The 17276-nt window shown below is 57.7% G+C and overlaps 1 protein-coding gene across 3 annotated transcripts; it reads left to right on the top strand.

The window, feature by feature from the left end:
- Nucleotides 1-1148: 1148 nt before the first annotated feature.
- SMTNL1 (smoothelin like 1) lies at nucleotides 1149-15258 on the top strand. 3 transcript variants are annotated; one of them, XM_070383307.1, is made up of 8 exons: nucleotides 1149-1288; nucleotides 6621-7267; nucleotides 7492-7624; nucleotides 7942-7993; nucleotides 9612-9773; nucleotides 9924-10038; nucleotides 10153-10304; nucleotides 15007-15258. In XM_070383307.1, the coding sequence occupies exons 2-8, from the start codon at nucleotides 6623-6625 to the stop codon at nucleotides 15149-15151; spliced, it is 1404 nt and encodes a 467-aa protein (XP_070239408.1). In that variant the 5' UTR covers nucleotides 1149-1288; nucleotides 6621-6622; the 3' UTR covers nucleotides 15152-15258. The 3 variants fall into 3 exon arrangements, with proteins under 3 accessions (XP_070239408.1, XP_070239406.1, XP_070239407.1); XM_070383305.1 differs by having other exon boundaries at nucleotides 6621-7282; XM_070383306.1 differs by having other exon boundaries at nucleotides 1150-1288; nucleotides 6621-7282; nucleotides 9615-9773.
- The last annotated feature ends 2018 nt before the right edge of the window (nucleotides 15259-17276 follow it).

Genomic DNA, 17276 nt, shown 5'->3' with positions numbered 1-17276 from the left:
TGCTTTTTGGAGGCTGGCGCCTGACTTTAGAATAATCACCTTTAGAGGAAAAGGCCTCCGGGCCAGAAGATGATGCAAATCACCTAAACTTTTGCATATGATAAGTTTGCAGGAAGAAAGCCTGGCTTGCTGCTTGACTCTACCCCTTCCCCCATTATCCTCTATGCATAACTTAAGGTATAAAAACTACTTTGGAAAATAAAGTGCGGGCCTTGTTCACCGAAACTTGGTCTCACCATGTCGTTCTTTCTCTCACCTTCTGGCTGAATTATTCAGCCTCTTTTCTCCACTGAATTTCTTCACTGAGCTATCCTCATTCTATTACTCTTTATATCCTTAATTAACGTTTAATTAAGCAGTTGTTTCCTGATCCTCGCCGACGCCGTCCCCGCTTCGAATTCCCTGGATCCACCGGGGCTGGTCCCCGGCAGAATTGGAAGGAGGCCAGGATGGCTGAAGTGGTGGGGATGGTGCGGGGGGAGGGTTGGGGGAGCCCCAGCTTTGTAAGTCACAGCCCCCCTCACGCATTCTCCGAAAGCAGTCCCCTTCTTAGACCACAGGACCCCTGGAGAAAGTAAAGAAAGATGTTCTGTTTTGGGGAGCAAAAATCTCAATTCAGTGCAAAAATTTGCTCTGAGCCTACTGTGTCCCGGTCACTTCAGCACAAAATAGAGCTCGGTTTGTATCATCTGGACTCGTGAGCCATCAGCTTGGACCCTCTCCCTTCTCTCTGCCCCTCCCCCACCCCATCCATGGGGGGCCCCCAAGACAGGTCCGCATGGCAGCTGTCCACTCACCCCCTCCCTCGCCAACCTCCTGCAGCTGCTTTAGTCCAAGGATGGGTAAAGGGACTGTTTAACAGAGGGTAGAGGGCAGGGAGGTGCAGGACCTGGGCTCTGGATGGGCAGGGGAGGCCGGACAGCTGGCGACCATGCTCCACAGGGCCCCTGGGGCCTGCCCGGGCCAGGCGAGGACGAGGACGCAGGGAAGGAAACGGGCCCAGGATGGATGCGGCCCGGGCAGGCGGGAGGGCCCGGCAGTGATTGAAAGGTGCCACCTGTCGGCGCTCCACGGGAAACCCGAGCCTCCGGGTCCAGGGGGAGTGTTGTACCAACAGGGTAGTAAACAATGCTGGTCCGTGGCCCCAGGCCCTTGAAGTGGGGGGGTGGGGGGGCAGGTGGGGGGAAGGTGGGGGCTAGAAGCCCAGGGGCTTAAAGACAGCCCGGGAGAGACACCGCTCAGCTCAAGGAAGGAGACGGCTCCAGGACCCCAGACAGAGGCCCCCCAGGTAGGCGAAGCCCTGCACCGCTTTCCAAACAGCCCCTCCATCTGCCGACCCCTCTGCCCACCTCCAAGGGCAGGAGCCTCTGAGCTGCGCCCCCGGTTGGAGAAATCCTCTCTGACTCTCTCCATCACTATGTCAACTCTTTTGAGCTGGAGGTCGGAGACCCTGGGGTGCCTACCAGAGTCGCCCCCAGGTGGCCACCCACCAGGACCTGATGGGCAGAGAGGGCCTCGGAGACTTCCCAGTCCAGTTGGGGTGGGAGGCGGCGTCTCTGAGCAGCTGAGGGGGGCATCTCCGAGGGATGTGGCTGGCTGGAGGACCACAGGAAGGCAGACCGAGCGGCAGAGGTTGTGGAGGTGTCAGCAGAGCCTCCCAGCACCGTCTCCACTATGTGGGGCTTGGAACTTGGGCTCCTGGCTACTTTGCCTTCCCGTCTGCCAAGGCAAACAGGAAGAGACAGGAGCTGCCACGGCGGACACAAAACCAGGGCAGAATGAAGGCTTCCCGGGCAGGGCAGGGGGAAGGAGGCTACCACGTACTTGGAAGCGAGAGCCGACCTCCTCAGCCACATCTGACTGCCCTCCTGGGGTCCCCCTCACCCGCGCTGGGCGCCTTCCACGGGACCCTGGCTGAGGAGCCACTGGGGGCAGCATCTCCGGCAGAAGATCTGGGCTGGTCGTCAGGAGACCTGGGTTCTACATACAGTTTGGCCATTTAATTGTCCTAAGCTCCACTGTAGTCAAGGGACTTCCACTCCCCGAGCCTCAAATTCCTCCATCTGTAAAACAAGGCCAATAACGCCTATTCCGAGGGGTACAGTGAGGAAGCAGGGAGGTATAGGAGGGTGCCCGCAGTGCAAGGTGTACAATTTTTAGTGCTGGTGTGTGTGTGTGTGTGTGTGTGTGTACACACCTGCCCTTCCCCTCCACCGTGCTGTGTGTGTGGCGCGTGGATGTAGGGTAAGATGGCTGCAGGGCTCAGCTATGTCTTAGCCTATCACTGCCACACTTTGAGGCATAAAAACGGCTCCTCATCTTACCGGTGTTCAGTTCTCTTTGCCTTGTCTTACCAACTAAATGCCCTCCTGGCTGAGTCAGGACCTTAATCTGGCCCAGGGCAGGGCGGAAGCCAACCTACACCGTACAAGCTGATGTATGCTGAGTCCTCCTTCCATGCCAGAAACACCCCCAAATACGTTCTATGCATTGGCTTTCTTAACCCTCCACCATCCCTATGAGGTGAGACCTATTTTTATCTCCAGAAGGCAAAACCCAGGCAGGGTAAGAAGCTTGCTCAAGGTCACAGTGGGAGCTGGGAATCCCCTTGTAGGAAGCTGAAGAATCAGTGATTTTCACCATTTCGCCATATCACCTTCCAAACAAGAGCGCAAGGCAGGGATGGGGCGTGTTGACCATTTAGACCAGCATTCACTATACTTTCTTCTGCTAAAGGTGGCATTGCCCAAGAGGGCGGTAGATGCGCCTCAGGGTTGCTGTTCAGTAGCTCAGTCATGTCCAACTCTCTGTGACCCCATGGACTGCAGCACGCCAGGCCTCCCTGTCCTTCACCATCTCCAAGAGTCTACTCAAAATCATGTCCATTGAGTCAGTGATACCATCCAACCATCTCATCCTCTGTCATCCCCTTCTCCTTCTGCCCCTCAATCTTTCCCAGCAGCAGGGTCTTTTCCAATGAGTCAGCTATTCGCATCAGGTGGTCAAAGTATTGGAGCCTCAGCTTGAGCATCAGTCCTTCCAATGAATATTCAGGACTGATTTCCTTTAGGATGGACTGGTTGGATCTCCTTGCAGTCCAAGGGACTCTCAAACGTGTTCGCCAACACCACAGTTCAAAAGCATCAATTCTTCAGTACTCAGCCTTCTTTGTGGTTCAACTCTCACATCTGTACCAGGGAAGCCTGTGGAAACTAGGGCCTCCTAAGACATTAATCTGGAGAAGGCGATGGCACCCCACTCCAGTACTCTTGCTTGGAAAATCCTAGTGGGCTGCAGTCCACGGGGTTGCAAAGAGTCGGACACGACTGAGCAACTTCACTTTCCCTTTTCACTTTCATGCATTGGAGAAGGCAATGGCACCCCACTCCAGTGTTCTTGCCTGGAGAATCCCAGGGATGGGGGACCTGGTGGGCTGCCGTCTCTGGGGTCGCACAGAGTCGGACACAACTGAAGCGACTCAGCAGCAGCAGCAGGACATTAATCGGGCTTCCCAAGTGGTGCCAGTGGTGAAGAACCCGCCTGCCCACGCAGGAGGAGAAAGAGACTCGGGGCAGAGACTACCTCAGGGTAGACAAAGCAAAATGAAAAGAAAGCAAGAAAAAGAAAACCCAAGGCCAAATACGGAGAAAATGAGTTAAAGGAAGAAAATATGTTTGGAGAAAAATGAGTTAAAGGAAGCTAAACAAAGTTAAGATTTCTTTATCATGGGATATCTGGACTCTAAGTGCTAATGAAGCTGTAAGACTCTAAAAGGGTTAAGAGTAGGCTGTTTCTGGAACAATCTTAGCCAGTGAACACCCTCCTGCCCCAGTGAAGCCCTCATTAATGTCTTGTTCACTCAGTTGTGTATGATTTTGTGGCCCCATGGACTGCAGCTCCCATGGACTGTAGCCCACCAGGCTCCTCTGCCCATGGAATTTTCCAGGCAAGAATACTGGAGTGGGTGCCAGTTCCTTCTCCAGGGGATCTTCCAGACCCAGGGATCGAACCCGAGTCTCTTTCGCCTCCTGCATGGGCAGGCGGGTTCTTTACCACTGCCACCACCTGGAAAGCCCTATTAACGTCTTAGGAGGCCCTAGTTTTCCACAGGCTTCCCGGGGTAGCTCAGCTGGTAAAGAATCCACCCGTAATGCAGGAGACCCCGGTTCAACTTCCTGCATCAGGAGGATCCCCTGGAGGAGAGAATGGCTACCCACTCCACTATTCTGGGGCTTCCTTGGTGGCTCAGCTGGTGAAGAATTCCCCTGCAAGGAGGGAGACCTGGGTTTGATCCCTGGGTTGGGAGGATTCCCTGGAGAAGGGTTAGGCTACCCACTCCAGTATTCTTGGGCTTCTCTGGTGGCTCAGCTGGTAAAGAATCTGCCTGCAATGCGGGAGACCTGGGTTAGGAAGATCCCCTGGAGAAGGGCGTGGCAACCCACTCCAGTATTTTTGCCTGGCGAATCGCCATGGACAGGAGCCTGGGGGGTTACAGTCCATGGGGTTGCAAAGAGTCAGACACGACTGAACGATTGAGCACAGCACAGTTTTCCACAGAACACAGTTTGCCAACTCGATCTAGACCGGTCCCATCTGTGTTGGAAGTGAAGACTCCCCAGAGAGGCAAGGAGACTCGCTCCGGTCCCAGGCTCAGGGCTGAGGTCGGGACAAGCTCCTAGCTCCTTGCCGATGGGCGTTCCATCTCCCGGCTTCATTGATTTCCCTCCAGCTTTAATTCACTGCCAGAGCTGTGAACCATGGGCTGTAGTGGGAGTGATGGAATTGAAGGGCAGCGTGAGCATCTTTGAAAATCCCAGCCCGCTTCCTGGGGAAACTGTGGGAGACTGAACCGGGGACCCCCAGGACCCGAATGGCTGGCAGGGACAGGGCCCTGGCCCTCGTATGCCCGTCTTCCTGCCTCCGTCCCAACTGCCCAGGTGCCAGCGGTACTGTACCCAGAGTGACGGCCCTGCAGGGGGCAGGAGGTATTTTTAGCCAGTGACAGCAATGTCTGCTTCTTTTACTGCCTGAGTCATGCCCTAAACATTATTCGGGGATTATTTTCTCTGTAAACAGACCCCCCAAGAAGGGCAGAAGGAGCTGGCTCTGTCCCCCTACCCAGCTATTTTCGTAGATGGGACAGCACAACCATCCTTCAGTGTCAGTGGGGAAGCAGTCCCAGCCTCTCTGGTGGACACTAAGATCTGCAGATGCTCTCGTCTCTCACATGAAATGGGGCAGCGTCTGCTTATAACCTACACAGTCCTTTCTGATACTGTTAAGTCAGCTCGAGATCGCTTGTAATACCCTGTACAATGACGATGTTATGTAAACAATTGTTAATAACAATGTAAATGTTACGTAAATAGTTGGAGCGGCTGCAGATTCAAGTTTTGCCTTTTGGAATTTTCTGGATTTTTTTTTTTTTTTCAAACATTTTGCATCCGAGGTTGGTTCAATCCACTGAGCCCGAGGACATGGAAGGCTGACTGTACATACGGAGCTTGAAGAGGAAACCTCACGTTGAAGTGTCACGCGCTCCCTTTCCTCCCACCCCCGGCAGCTGGAGGATCAGACTTCCTTGCGGAGGTTAATCAGGGAGAGCACATATCTGTTCTTCACCAAAGGGAACTCTGCCAGGCCCAGGGCCAGCTCTTCGGAGACTCACACACAGCCTGGCAGAGACCCAGACCCCATGCAGGCCCAGGGCTCCCCAAATCTCAGGCATCCTTACGCCATCTCCGCGGCTTAGGTATCTCGTATCCTGCTTTCCTGAATATCTTCCTTCGAATTAGCTGATTTTAACTTCAATAAATGCATTTATAAAAGAAACTTTATATCACTATTGGAAACTCCACGTCACTGGCCAGAAATAGAACGTAACTGTAAAAATAAATCCAACTGGAATCAAAGCAGTCTTATTTGATTCTATCTAGAGACTCCTGTCTGCTTTGGGCTCTGAGCCTGCGGGCCCTGCGGACAGCTATCTCCATCAAAAGCGAAGAGGAGCAACTGTCCAGGGATGCGAGTGTCAAACTGTAACCACCTCGCTGACTTATTCAAAAAGGGGCCGAATCACTGAAAAGGCATTATGTGACTTTTTTTTTTTAAGTGTGTTTATTTATTTGCCTTTAGCTGTGCTGGGTCTCTGCTGCTGTGCCCAGGCTTTCTCTAGTGGCAGCGAGTGGGGCGACTCTTCCCTGCGATGCCCAGGGCTTCTCTTGTGAGGCTCTCGGGCCTCAGTAGTCGTGGTCCAGGGCTTAACTGCCCCTCCACGTGAGGAATCTTCTTGTACCAGGCATCGAACCCATGTCCCCTGCGTTGGCAGGCAGATTCTTAACCACGGAACCACCAAGCAAGTCCTGACCCAGTGTTCTTTAAAGCCCAAGTCACAACCCACAGAGGACCGTTCGGTGGACATCAAGTAAACAGAGCTGGCCCAACACCCCATTTTGGGGGAAGTGGTGCCCTCCCCCTTCATTTAACCAGACGGAAAGTGGGTGCTGGTGTCTCACGTCCAAGCAATGGGGGCCCCGGGACTGAATTGAAGGCGTCCCGACTCCAGGGCCTTCACCTGGAGAGAGGGGGCATGACAGGGTGTGTCTGTCTTCTCTTTCCAGAGATGGAGCAGAAGGCGGGGAAGTCCTCCGAGGACGGGGCCACTGTCCCCCCAGCCGCGGAGGCCCCGGAGCCCGCGGGAAGTGGCGGCTCTGCGGAGGAGGAGACCGCAGGCCCCGCTGAGAGCGCCGCCAGAGCAGGGCCGGCCACGGCGGGACAGCAGGAGCGGGCCCCGGCCGAGGACGCCGTCTCGGCTGAATGCCAGGCAGACGGGCTGGGTGAGGTCAAGGCGGAATCCCAAGGGGAGGTTGAGCTTCAACAGGAAGACCCGGGGCAGGGAGAGACCGCTGCGGCCCATGGGAAGACCCACAGGAAAGACCAGACCGACTCTGAGCCCGCGGGGGCTGAGGGAGACAGGGAGACCGCGTCGGCCTCTGAGGAGCAGAGCGCTGATGAGAAAGAGGCCAGGCCGGGGTCGAGGGAGACAGTCGACGCGAGCAGAGAGGTCCAGGCTGAGCCAAAGCAGGCTTCGGGGGCGCAGGAGGCCGAGGCTGGAGGCGGGGAGGCTGAAGGGCCTCAGGAGGAGGGCGGCAAGACCGAGGAGCCCCACGCTGAAGCCCGGGAGGAAGCCGGCGCACCAGCGGCCCAGCCTGACTCTCCGAAGGCCGCCGTGGAGGACGAGGCCAAGCCCGAGCCACAGGAGGAGGAGGTGACGGAGCGGGTGGTGAGTGAGGGAGTGGAGAGGAGGGAGGGGGCCCCACGGCAGTCCAGAGTCTCCCCCAAGTAAGCCCCTGTCCCGCTTTGTTCCTCGGGGTAAGTCCAAGAGCCTGGGTGGCGGCAGGTGGCGGAAGCCGTGCTTGGCCCCAGACTGCCTTCCAGATCTTTCTGAAGCCTCAGGCAGGCAGGAGCCCACCCAGGGTGCATTTGTTCCAGGAGCCAGGCAGTCCTGATGAGGAGCAGGACCAGGGCGCGGGGGCAGAGGCTGAGGACGGGGCAGGGGGGCCTCCCAGCTCCCCGGAGGGATGGCCCGAGAGCCCCACAGAGGAGGGCGGCAGTGCCAGCCCAGGTGAGGGGGCGCCCCGGAGCCCACCTGCTGCTGGGCCCGCCCTGGGGGTGAGGGTTGGGGGTGGGGAGGGGCCCAGGAGCCCACCTTGCTGCAGGGGCCACCCCAGGGGGGCATTGGGTGGAAGAGGGGGGCCAGGAGCCCACCTGCTACACTGCCCACCTGGGGTCATGCGGGGCCCCCAGGAGCCCACCTTGCTGCAGGGGCCACCCTGTGGGGCTTGTGGGGGGAGAGGGCCAGGAGCCCACCTTGCTGTAGGCCCTGCCCAGGGGGCACGCCGGGGTCGCCCCGCTTCCCTCCCTCCTGTTCCTCTCCCTCAGAGGGGCTGAGCCCAGACACCGCTGCTTCTGAAGAACTCGGTCCTTCAGCCAGGTAATGTCAAACGCTGGAGCCCCAGCTCCCCCTCCACACCACAACCTGCTCCCTTTGAAGCCTGCTGTCCCCTGAGACTGGGCCTCCAGTGTCTAGTCTCGAGATATGCCAGGAATATTGCTGCCCCCTAGCTCAGGGCAAGCCAGAGAATCCCAGGGACGGGGGAGCCTGGTGGGCTGCCATCCATGGGGTCACACAGAGTCGGACACGACTGAAGCGACTTAGCAGCAGCAGCTCAGGGCAGAGCCTGGGAAACGAGGAGAGCTGGAGCGGGGAGCAAAGGGCAGTGGGGCATCCCTGCTTGGCCTCCCACCCACTGCTGGAGAAGCCTCCTCTCCAGCACCCCAGGGCTCTTCATGGGAGCCCCAGTCTTCTCTGTCTCCGCAGTCTCAGCATCACCAGTCGCGCGTGAGCAGAAAGCCTGAGTTTGGACAGCAACACTGCCACTTGTCTCGGTCGCTAGGTTGTTCCTGTCTGACTCTTTGGGACTCCATGGACTGTAGCCCACCAGGCGCCTTTGTCCGTGGGATTTCCCAGGCAAGGGTACTGGAGTGGGTTTGCCATCTCCCCTTCTAGGGGATCTTCCCGACCCAGGGATGGCACATGCGTCTCCTGCCTTGGCAGACGGATTTTTTTTTTAACTACTGAGCCACTGGGGAAGCCCCGCTGTCTGATCGTGGCTGTATCACTTCCCCCTCCTCCCCTGGGAAGTGGACACAGTCAGGGTACCTGCCTTATAGGCTTCTTGTGAGGCTCAGATGACGTCTGTGTATAAAGCACTCAGCCTGACGCCTGGTGCCTGAAAGGTGCTGGATAACACAAGAGCCCTCCTCTTGCCAGGGCACAAATTTTGTCGTTAGAAAAGCCTTTCTTTATTTCAAGCTGAAAGTCACCTCCGTGTGACCTCCTTAGGGAAAGGTGCCTGGTGAGCGTTCACATTCCCCTTCTTACAGAGGCCTCAGACCCACCTTGTCAGGTACTGTCCCCACTATACAGACGAGGAAGCTGAGGCTCAGAGAAGCGACCTGACAGTCCCAAGTTGCTGTTCAGTCACTAAGTCGCACCTGACGCTTTGTGACCCCATGGACTTCAGCACGCCAGGCCTCCCTGTCCATCATCAACTCGTGGAGTTTTCCCAAACTCATGTCCATTGAGTCGGTGATGCCATCCAGCCATCTCATCCTCTGTCGTCCCCTTCTCCTCCTCCCCTCAATCTTTCCCAGCAGCAGGGTCTTTTCCAGTGAGTCAGCTCTTCGCATCAGGTGGCCCAAGTATTGGAGTTTCAGCTTCAGCATCAGTCCTCCCAGTGAATATTCAGGGTTGGTTTCCTTTAGGATGGACTGGTTTGACAGTCCCAAGATCACATGGCAAATAAGAAGCCTAGGTAGGACTGGAACTTAGGTCAGACCTCAGATGTGCCCTTGTTCTAACCTACGCAGTCAGACTGAACCTCATTCTTTCTCCCCAGCGCCTCCCAGTGCTGGGCCTGGAGGCACGTGTGTGAGGCTGGGACTGTAGCTCTGTAGCCTCTTGGGCCCGCAGGGACCACTGCCCAGCCAGCGTCCTCCCTGTAGAGGCGCGTCCTAGCCCCCCTCATGCTCCTCTGAACGTTTCCAAGCAGTGACTCTTCGCCCAGCGATGTGCCCCAGAGCCCCACGGAGCCCCCTCCCTCAGAAGAGAAGAAGAAAGAGAAGGCGCCAGAGCGCAGAGTGTCCGCTCCTACCCGGCCCCGGGGACCCCGAGCTCAGAACCGCAAGGCCATCGTGGACAAGTTCGGGGGGTAGGATTCGGGCGAGGGGCTGGCGGGGCTGAATTGGTGGGAGGATGGGGCGGAGGAGCAGCCCGAGCCCCAGAGGGACATCTGATGGGCCCTACCCCGACCCGGGAGGACTGCCGTCTGATGGAACCCCCTTCCCGCCCCGTTGCACAGGGCGGCCGCGGGCCCCACGGCCCTGTTCCGGAACACCAAGGCGGCGGGCGCGGCGGTGGGCGGCGTTCGGAACATGCTGCTGGAGTGGTGCCGCGCCATGACCAGGAGCTACGAGGTGCGCGCGGCGGGCGCAGGCGGCCACGCCGGGGGCGGGCGGCGGCCGTGCGGGGCTGGGCTGGGGTCCGGCGGGGCTGGGCGCAGGCCCCTGACGCGGCTTCCGGCCCCGCAGCACGTGGACATCCAGAACTTCTCCTCGAGCTGGGGCAGCGGCATGGCCTTCTGCGCGCTCATCCACAAGTTCTTCCCCGACGCCTTTGACTACGCGGCTCTGGACCCCGCGCAGCGCCGCCACAACTTCACGCTGGCCTTCTCCACCGCAGAGTAAGCCCGGGGGCGCAGTGCGGCGGGGACCGGGGGCCGAGCCGCAGGGGCCCTGGGGAAGGACGGTCAGGCCGAGCCCATGGCCACATCTCCTTGAATCCGACAGGTGCTTCTCAGATGCGGGGAACTGGTGGAGGACGGAGCAGTGGGTGAAACCGACCAAATCCCCGCTTGCCTGTGACTCCTATTCTATTTTACATTATTTTATTTTTTGGCCGTGCCCCGTCGCATGTGGAATCTTAGTTCCTCAAACAGGGATCAAACCTTCACTCTTGGCGTTGGAAGCAGAGAGTCTAAATCACTGGCCCACCAGCAAAGTCCCGTGACTCACACTCTAAAGAGACAGACAGCAAATACACATACATGCGGAATTAAATGTGAGGGGACAGGCAGAGAAAATGCAGGCAGGTGAGAGAGAAAGGAGGGGAAGACTGGGAGTTTGCAGGGACCTGGGGCCAGATTCTGACCCTGACTTTTGTCAGCTGTGTGATCTTGGGTAGTCTCGTTCACCTCTCTGAGCCTCTATATTCTGACCTTTAAAATGGGCGTGACATTCGGCAGGGCTGTGATGAGAATTAATAGTTAAAGGCCCTATCACAGTGCCTAACCCATGGCAAACATTTAAAAAAAACAAAACCCCTAGTTGCTGTTCCTATACTAAAATGAATGATATCACAATTGATACATATTTTTAAAATTAATTTAATTTTGGCTGCACAGACTTTCTCCAGGTGCAATGAACAGCAGCGGCTGTTTTTCGTGTGGTGCTCAAGCTTCTTTTGTCCAGGCTCTAGACTCTGGCTGGCCCACAGAGTTAGTTGCCCGGAGGCATGTGGAATCACCCCAGACCAGGGACTGACCCCATGGTCCCTCCACTGGCAGGCGGATTCCCAACCACAGGACTACCAGGGAAGCCCCTGTGATGATACTTGTTATCCCCTGAGGGACCTGGAGGGAGATTTATTGCTGAGGTTTACACAGCTGGGTGCCTGGGCCGCAGAGGGATGGGGAAGGGGTGCACTAGACAGGAGGGGCGTGAGGAGCAGCGGGGCCCAGGGAAGACCCTGAGAGGCGAACACAAGGCTGCCGGGCGGTGGGGAGCGGAGGCAGTCTCCGCACCAAAGCCCCAAAGCCGGACTGGGCCAAAGGCTTCTACCTCTGTCCCCGGAGAGGCCGGCCAGTCCCCAGCGGCCTTGAGGCTCTCCGGGGCTCATACCTGGCTCACACATCCTTTCCTGCCTGGGGGAGGCTTCTGAGCCACCCGGTCTGGGCAGAGGGTGTCGTCCTCCAGGACAGCTCTGAGGCCTGGGAAGGGATGGCTGAGGGCACTTCTGCAGGCCCGGAGCATGGGGCAAGTCACTGGGGATGCTGCCAGCGTCTTGGTCCGGGAGGCCGAGCCCTCTGAGCGAGTTCAGGCCTGGCCACCAACCCGTGGAGAAGCCTGGGGCAGCCACCCTCCCCTCTCTGGGTCTGCGTGTCCCCATCGGCAAAATCGGATGGCTGATACTGACCGGTGCTTTTCAAATGGGTCCCTCACCCCACCGGCAGCTTCCTCAAACAAAACAGTAAGAGGATGCCCAACACAGTAAACAGATTTAAGGGTGGCCTTTGTAGGCTTGGAGGGGCTCCTGGAGCACCCCAGATCAGTGTCCAACCCCCTTCCTAAGATGATCCTGAAGCATATCTCCTGGGCCCTCGGGCACCAAGGATGCCATCTGAAAACTCCCAGACTTGGTGCTCCAGAATCGCTTCCCAGGGGCTCAGTGATTTAAAAAAACCCGCCTGCCAGTGCAGGAGACACCAAGAGACCCAGGTTCAATCCCTGGGTCAGGAAGATCTCCTGGAGGTGGTGGTTTAGTCTCTAAGTCGCGTCAGACTCTTGAGACCCACGGACTGTAGCCCGCCAAGCTCCTCTATCCACGGGATTTTCCAGGCAAGAATACTGGAGTAGGTGGCGGTTTCCTTCTCCAGGGATCTTCGCGACCCAGGGATTGAATCCGGGTCTCCTGCACTGCAGGCAGATTCTTTACCGAAATGGCAACCAGCTCCAGTATTCTTGCCTGGAGAATCCCATGGACAGAGGAGCCTGGGAGGGCTAGAGTCCGTGGGATCACAAAGAGTCAGACACGACTGGGTACACAGGCATGCATGCGGAGTTGGTGCTCTGTAAGGCCCCTTCCAGTTTCACATTATCCTGCCCTGGGGTGGGGGTGGGGGTGGCGGTGAAGGGGTCGGGAGCCCCATGTCCTGCTCTGAGCTCGGAAGCACCTTTAAGGGCCATGACAAGCCACGTGAACCAAGCGTGACCAGATGCCAGGCGTCCTGCTAAATGCTTCCCTTGGATTGTCTGATTTGACGGTCACGACGATGCTTGTGTGGCTGCCAGCAGGGAGTTATGGGAGGTTGGTGCAGGAGGGCAGTGGCCAACCCGGCCCTGGAAAGGGAAACTCCTGGCCGGGGCTGTGAGCTCTCGGTCACCATCAGAAGGGCGTGTGGCTTGGCCCTGACCAGGCATCCCTGGCCTGTGGGCCAGGGGTCATTGTCCTCCTGCGGCTGCCAGGCTGTGCGTGTGTGGCCGTGCCATCAGGCATGTGGGATCTTAGTTCTCTGACCACGGGAGACCAGGGCTCACACGTGCGCCCCTGCCAGTGCAAGCTCCAAGCCCTGACCGCTGGACCACGCGGGAAGTCCCCTTCCCTCGCTCTCTGACCCTTGGCAGCTGATAGAACCTCTCCCAGGGCTGGGTATGAAGATGAAGTGTGCAAAGTAAGGGGCCTGACCACAGCTGGCTCCCTTCTAGAAGGCTCCTCTGATTCCCCGGGAGCCCAGCGCTGGGCCCCTGGGGGGCTTGATTAGTGAGCTGCTGGAGGAGCCCGCCCTGGCTCCCCAGGCCCGGTGGGAATGAAGCGTTCGCCTCTCCTGGGTGGAAACCGCACCTCGAGCCACACCCAGGAGCCGGCAGCATGGCGGCGTTGGTTGCGGGGAGCTCGTTCGGGGCCTTGAAGCCCTTTGGTCCGTGCTCCTCACCTGCCCCCAGGCCCATCTGGCTCGGCTCTTGGTCCAGCTGACTCAGCCCTGAGAGGATGCCCGCCGGGACCCTGGTGGCCCCTCCGGCCGGCACCCCGCGGTTGGGTGGCGGAGCCTCCCGGGGCTCGGCTTCAGGGCCAGGGTGCCAGGCCGTCCAGCGGCCTGCGGTGGAGTCCCAGCTGTGCCGCTCACTTTGGGCAAACCACCAAGATGCTGCGTCTCCGGCTCCCCTTCTGCCGGCTGAACACAGAGGAGTGGAGTGAATGAGGGCATTCAAGAGAAGGCATTTAGAAGCTCCCTGCTGGCCTAGTGGTTTAGATCCCAGGCTTTGACTGCCCTGGGCTGAGCTGGGTCCTGTAAGCTGTGCCGTGTGGCCAAAAAAACAGAGGGGAGAGAGAAACACTTGATAAGGCTCCTGGCACGTGGTGGCAAGGCCCCAACAGTGCTTCGATGAGATGGTCGGCCTCAGCGAGGCCAGGAGTAGCCCGTGGTCCCAAAGAGCAGCTGGGAAGTTAGAGAAACAGGACTTGCTGCTAAGTTCCGCGCAGTTGCTCAAGCTCGCTTGCCTCAGGACGCTTGCACCTGCTGTTTTCTGGAACCCCCTTCTTGCAAATATGCACCCGATTTACTTTCCCGAGCTTAAAAGTACTCTTTAAGAGAACTTTTCCTATTAAAAATCCCCTAGGGGAACTCCGGGCTTCCCTGTGGCTCGGATGGTAAAGAGTCTGCCTGCAGTGTGGGAGACCCGGGTTTGATCCCTAGATCGGGAAGGTCCCCTGGAGAAGGAAATGGCAACCCACTCCAGTATTCTTGTCTGGAAAATCCAATGGATGGAGGAGCCTGGTCAGCTACAGCCCATGGGGTCGCAAAGAGCTGGACACGACTGAGCGACTTGTCTCTTTCTCTCTGTCTTTGGGAATTCCCTGGCAGTCCAGTGGTTAGCACTCTGTGCTCTCACTGCTGAGGGCCCAGGTTCAATTCCTGGTGAGGGAACTAAAATCCCAGAAGCTGCGAGGCACTGACAATAAATAAATAAATGCCATCACCAACATATTACAAAAGCAAATCCCCTTGAACACAAACACGTCCAGTCCTTCCCCGCCTTATTGTTCTCTGTAGCATCGCTCGTCCTCTGACGTACCATCAGTTTCTACTTGACGACTGCCTGTGTTCTGCCACGAGAACGTTGATGAGAATGGGGGATTCTTACTCTGTTCAGTGTTGAACTCCCCAGAAGAACACCTAGCACGTGGCACCCCTCAGTGCATGCACAGAGCCTGACTGAGGCTGGAGAGTTGAGGCTGCAAGCCTGCACTCTAGCCAGGATTAGCGTTCTGTGCTCTTCACTCTTCCTGCGGGGCCTGTCCTTCCAGAGGACAGACACAGGCGCACACAGATGGGTGGGTTACCGCGGAACCCCACACCGGAGGGTCCCACCCCCACGTGACGACACGTGGGGCAGTGGAAACACGGGCTTTGGAATCAAGCCACGCTGAGTCTGAGTCTTGACTCTGCTGGGCCTCAGCTGTCTCATCTGTACAGTGGGATAGTTGCGCTGCTGCACACAGTCCTGCGGGCTTCATCCTTGGGGGGCTGCCCCACCCGTCCCTTAGACCCCCACCTCTTCCCCTGACAGCTGATCCCTACCTCTCACCCCTCCCCGTCTGCCCCTCAGGAAACTGGCCGACTGCGCCCAGCTGCTGGAGGTGGATGACATGGTGCGGCTGGCGGTGCCCGACTCCAAGTGCGTCTACACCTACATCCAGGAGCTGTACCGCAGCCTCGTGCAGAAGGGGCTGGTGAAGACCAAGAAGAAGTGAGGGGCTGGCCGGTGCTGGCCCGGAGGCCCCCTTCAGCTCCACGGAGGCGGCGGGGCTGGGCAAGCGGCCCCAGTCTAACTTGCATTAAAGGCTCTTTTGTAAAATCCCGTCTGGCTCCTCGGGGCTCCCTTCCTACCCTGCCGGGAACCTCTCTCACTCTGGGATAAGCAGCCTCAGCCGCCTGCTTTCCTCACCTGAGGTGATTTTCTCAACAACCGTGACAGGCATCTGGGACAGGACAGTGCACTGGGTCTCATCGCCAAGAAGCTGTGTGTCCCTGGGCCAGTGAGAGAACCTCTGAGCTTCAGTTCGCCATCTGAACGGGGATAATAGCGGCTCAAAATCCCACAGGTGCTGTGAGGGCTAAATGGGATTACGTAGGCAGTATCACCGGCCCAGTGGTCATGATTTTGAGCAAACTCTGGGAGACAGTGGGGACGGAGGAGCCTGGTGTGCTGCAGTCCACGGGGTCAGAGTCAGACGCAACTTAGCAATCTAGCGACTAACTACACGGCAACAAAGGACAAAAGGCCCGGCCTGGGCCGCCACGTAAACGCTCTCTAAGCAGTGGCCAAGGTGACGGCATCCTCACGTTTCCAGCCACGGGTGGCACTTTCCCACATCTTTTCCCCTCTTTCCACACTTCTAGATTAGGGAATTCCAGGACAGGGACTGGAGTAGAAGATTCTCTAGAACTCTCACTCAAACTAGGCTCGTGGGACCCGGAGGTGATTTCTTTGACTCTAAGATACTCCATGTTCTGTCTCTGAAAAGCCAGTGGTTTGGGGATTTCCCTGGCATTCCAGTAGTTAAGAACCCACACTTCTACTGCAGGGGGCATGCGTTCGATCCCAAGTCAGGGGACTAAGATCCTGCATGCTGTGTGGTGCGGCCAAAAAAAAAAAAAAAAAAAAAAGCCAGTGGTTTTAGAAGCTCCTCCAGAAGCTCCGCCTTTGTGCTGAGGTAATCCCTGAACTCTGGCTGAGGTTTTGTTTCCGTTTTTCTGCTGCTCACTAGAGATGAGCCCTAGAGCTGAGTACACTGCTGCAGCTGCCTATTTCTGTCGTGTCCTACTCTGTGCGACCCCGTGGACTGCAGCCCGCCAGGCTCCTCTGTCCATGGGATTCTCCAGGCAAGGATACTGGAATGGGTCGCCATGCCCTCCTCCAGGGGGAATCTCCTGTCTTGCAGGCAGATTCTTTACCGCTGAGCCACCAAGGAAGCCGGGAGCTGACCCTAATGTCCTGCTAACAGTCCTGTCTGGCTTTATCAGCCATTGGGAGCATATGCGCTGATGAGAACAGCTCAGGAAAAACACAGAAATGAAAGCCCGCCAGCTCGGCACTGTGGCCAGAGGTGTGGACTCTGCCCGGGTCAGCGGAGTGGACGTGGCAACCCACTGGAGTGCTCAGTTAGCCTTGGCTGCCTCCTGTATAAAACGGGGGCGTTATTCCTGTGGGTGGGTCGACGACCCCTCTGGCTGAGGGTGGCCGGGTCCCTCACAGCCAGCTTTCCCCACAGCGCTTGGGGTCACACAAGGCTCTGTGCCCTGCGAGCCCTCTGTTGATGGGGAAGCAGGCATCTTTCATTCGACTGCAGCTAAACAAGCCTCCTCCTGATGAACCACTTGCCCCCTCAGTGAACGCTCAGGTGGACCCTTGTGCTTAACAGCTGAGCAAACGCACGGTCTCCTTGGCTCCCCCTGGACTCAAGCTGGAAGGGAAACCCCTCCCGGCATAAAGCTGACGCTAGGAACCGGCCTCCGAACGGGACAGCAGTGGGTTAAAAACCATGTAGTCAGGGCCCCCCTGGTGGCCCAGTGGTTAAGATTCCACCTTGCAGTGCAAGGGACGCCAGTTCCATCCCTCATCGGGGAAGATTCCACAGGCCGCAGAGCAACTAAGCCCACGTGCGACAACTACCCAGCCCACGAGCTGCAGCTACTGCGTCCTGGAGTCCGATCTCGGCAAGAGCGGACGCGCGATGGGACGCCCGGGGCTGCAACGAGCGAGGAGCTCCCCCTTGCCGAGACTCCAGGAACTGCAACTAGCGTGTTGCTCCCCCTTGCCGAGACTACAGGAAAGCCAGCAGTGACGATCCCAGCTCGGCCAAAAAAAACAAAGCG

The sequence above is a fragment of the Bos mutus genome, chromosome 15 (assembly GCF_027580195.1).
Source record: "Bos mutus isolate GX-2022 chromosome 15, NWIPB_WYAK_1.1, whole genome shotgun sequence".
NCBI classification, from domain to species: Eukaryota; Metazoa; Chordata; class Mammalia; order Artiodactyla; family Bovidae; genus Bos; species Bos mutus.
Note: the sequence above shows the minus strand (reverse complement) of the source record. Positions and strands in the feature narration are given on the sequence as shown.

Coding starts and splice junctions, on each gene's coding strand:
- SMTNL1 (XM_070383305.1), top strand. CDS start 6,623: ATGGAGCAGAAGGCGGGGAAGTCCTCCGAGGACGGGGCCACTGTCCCC. Junction 7,994..9,611: donor GAACTCGGTCCTTCAGCCAG/GTAATGTCAAAC, acceptor AACGTTTCCAAG/CAGTGACTCTTCGCCCAGCG. Junction 10,305..15,006: donor CTGGCCTTCTCCACCGCAGA/GTAAGCCCGGGG, acceptor TCTGCCCCTCAG/GAAACTGGCCGACTGCGCCC.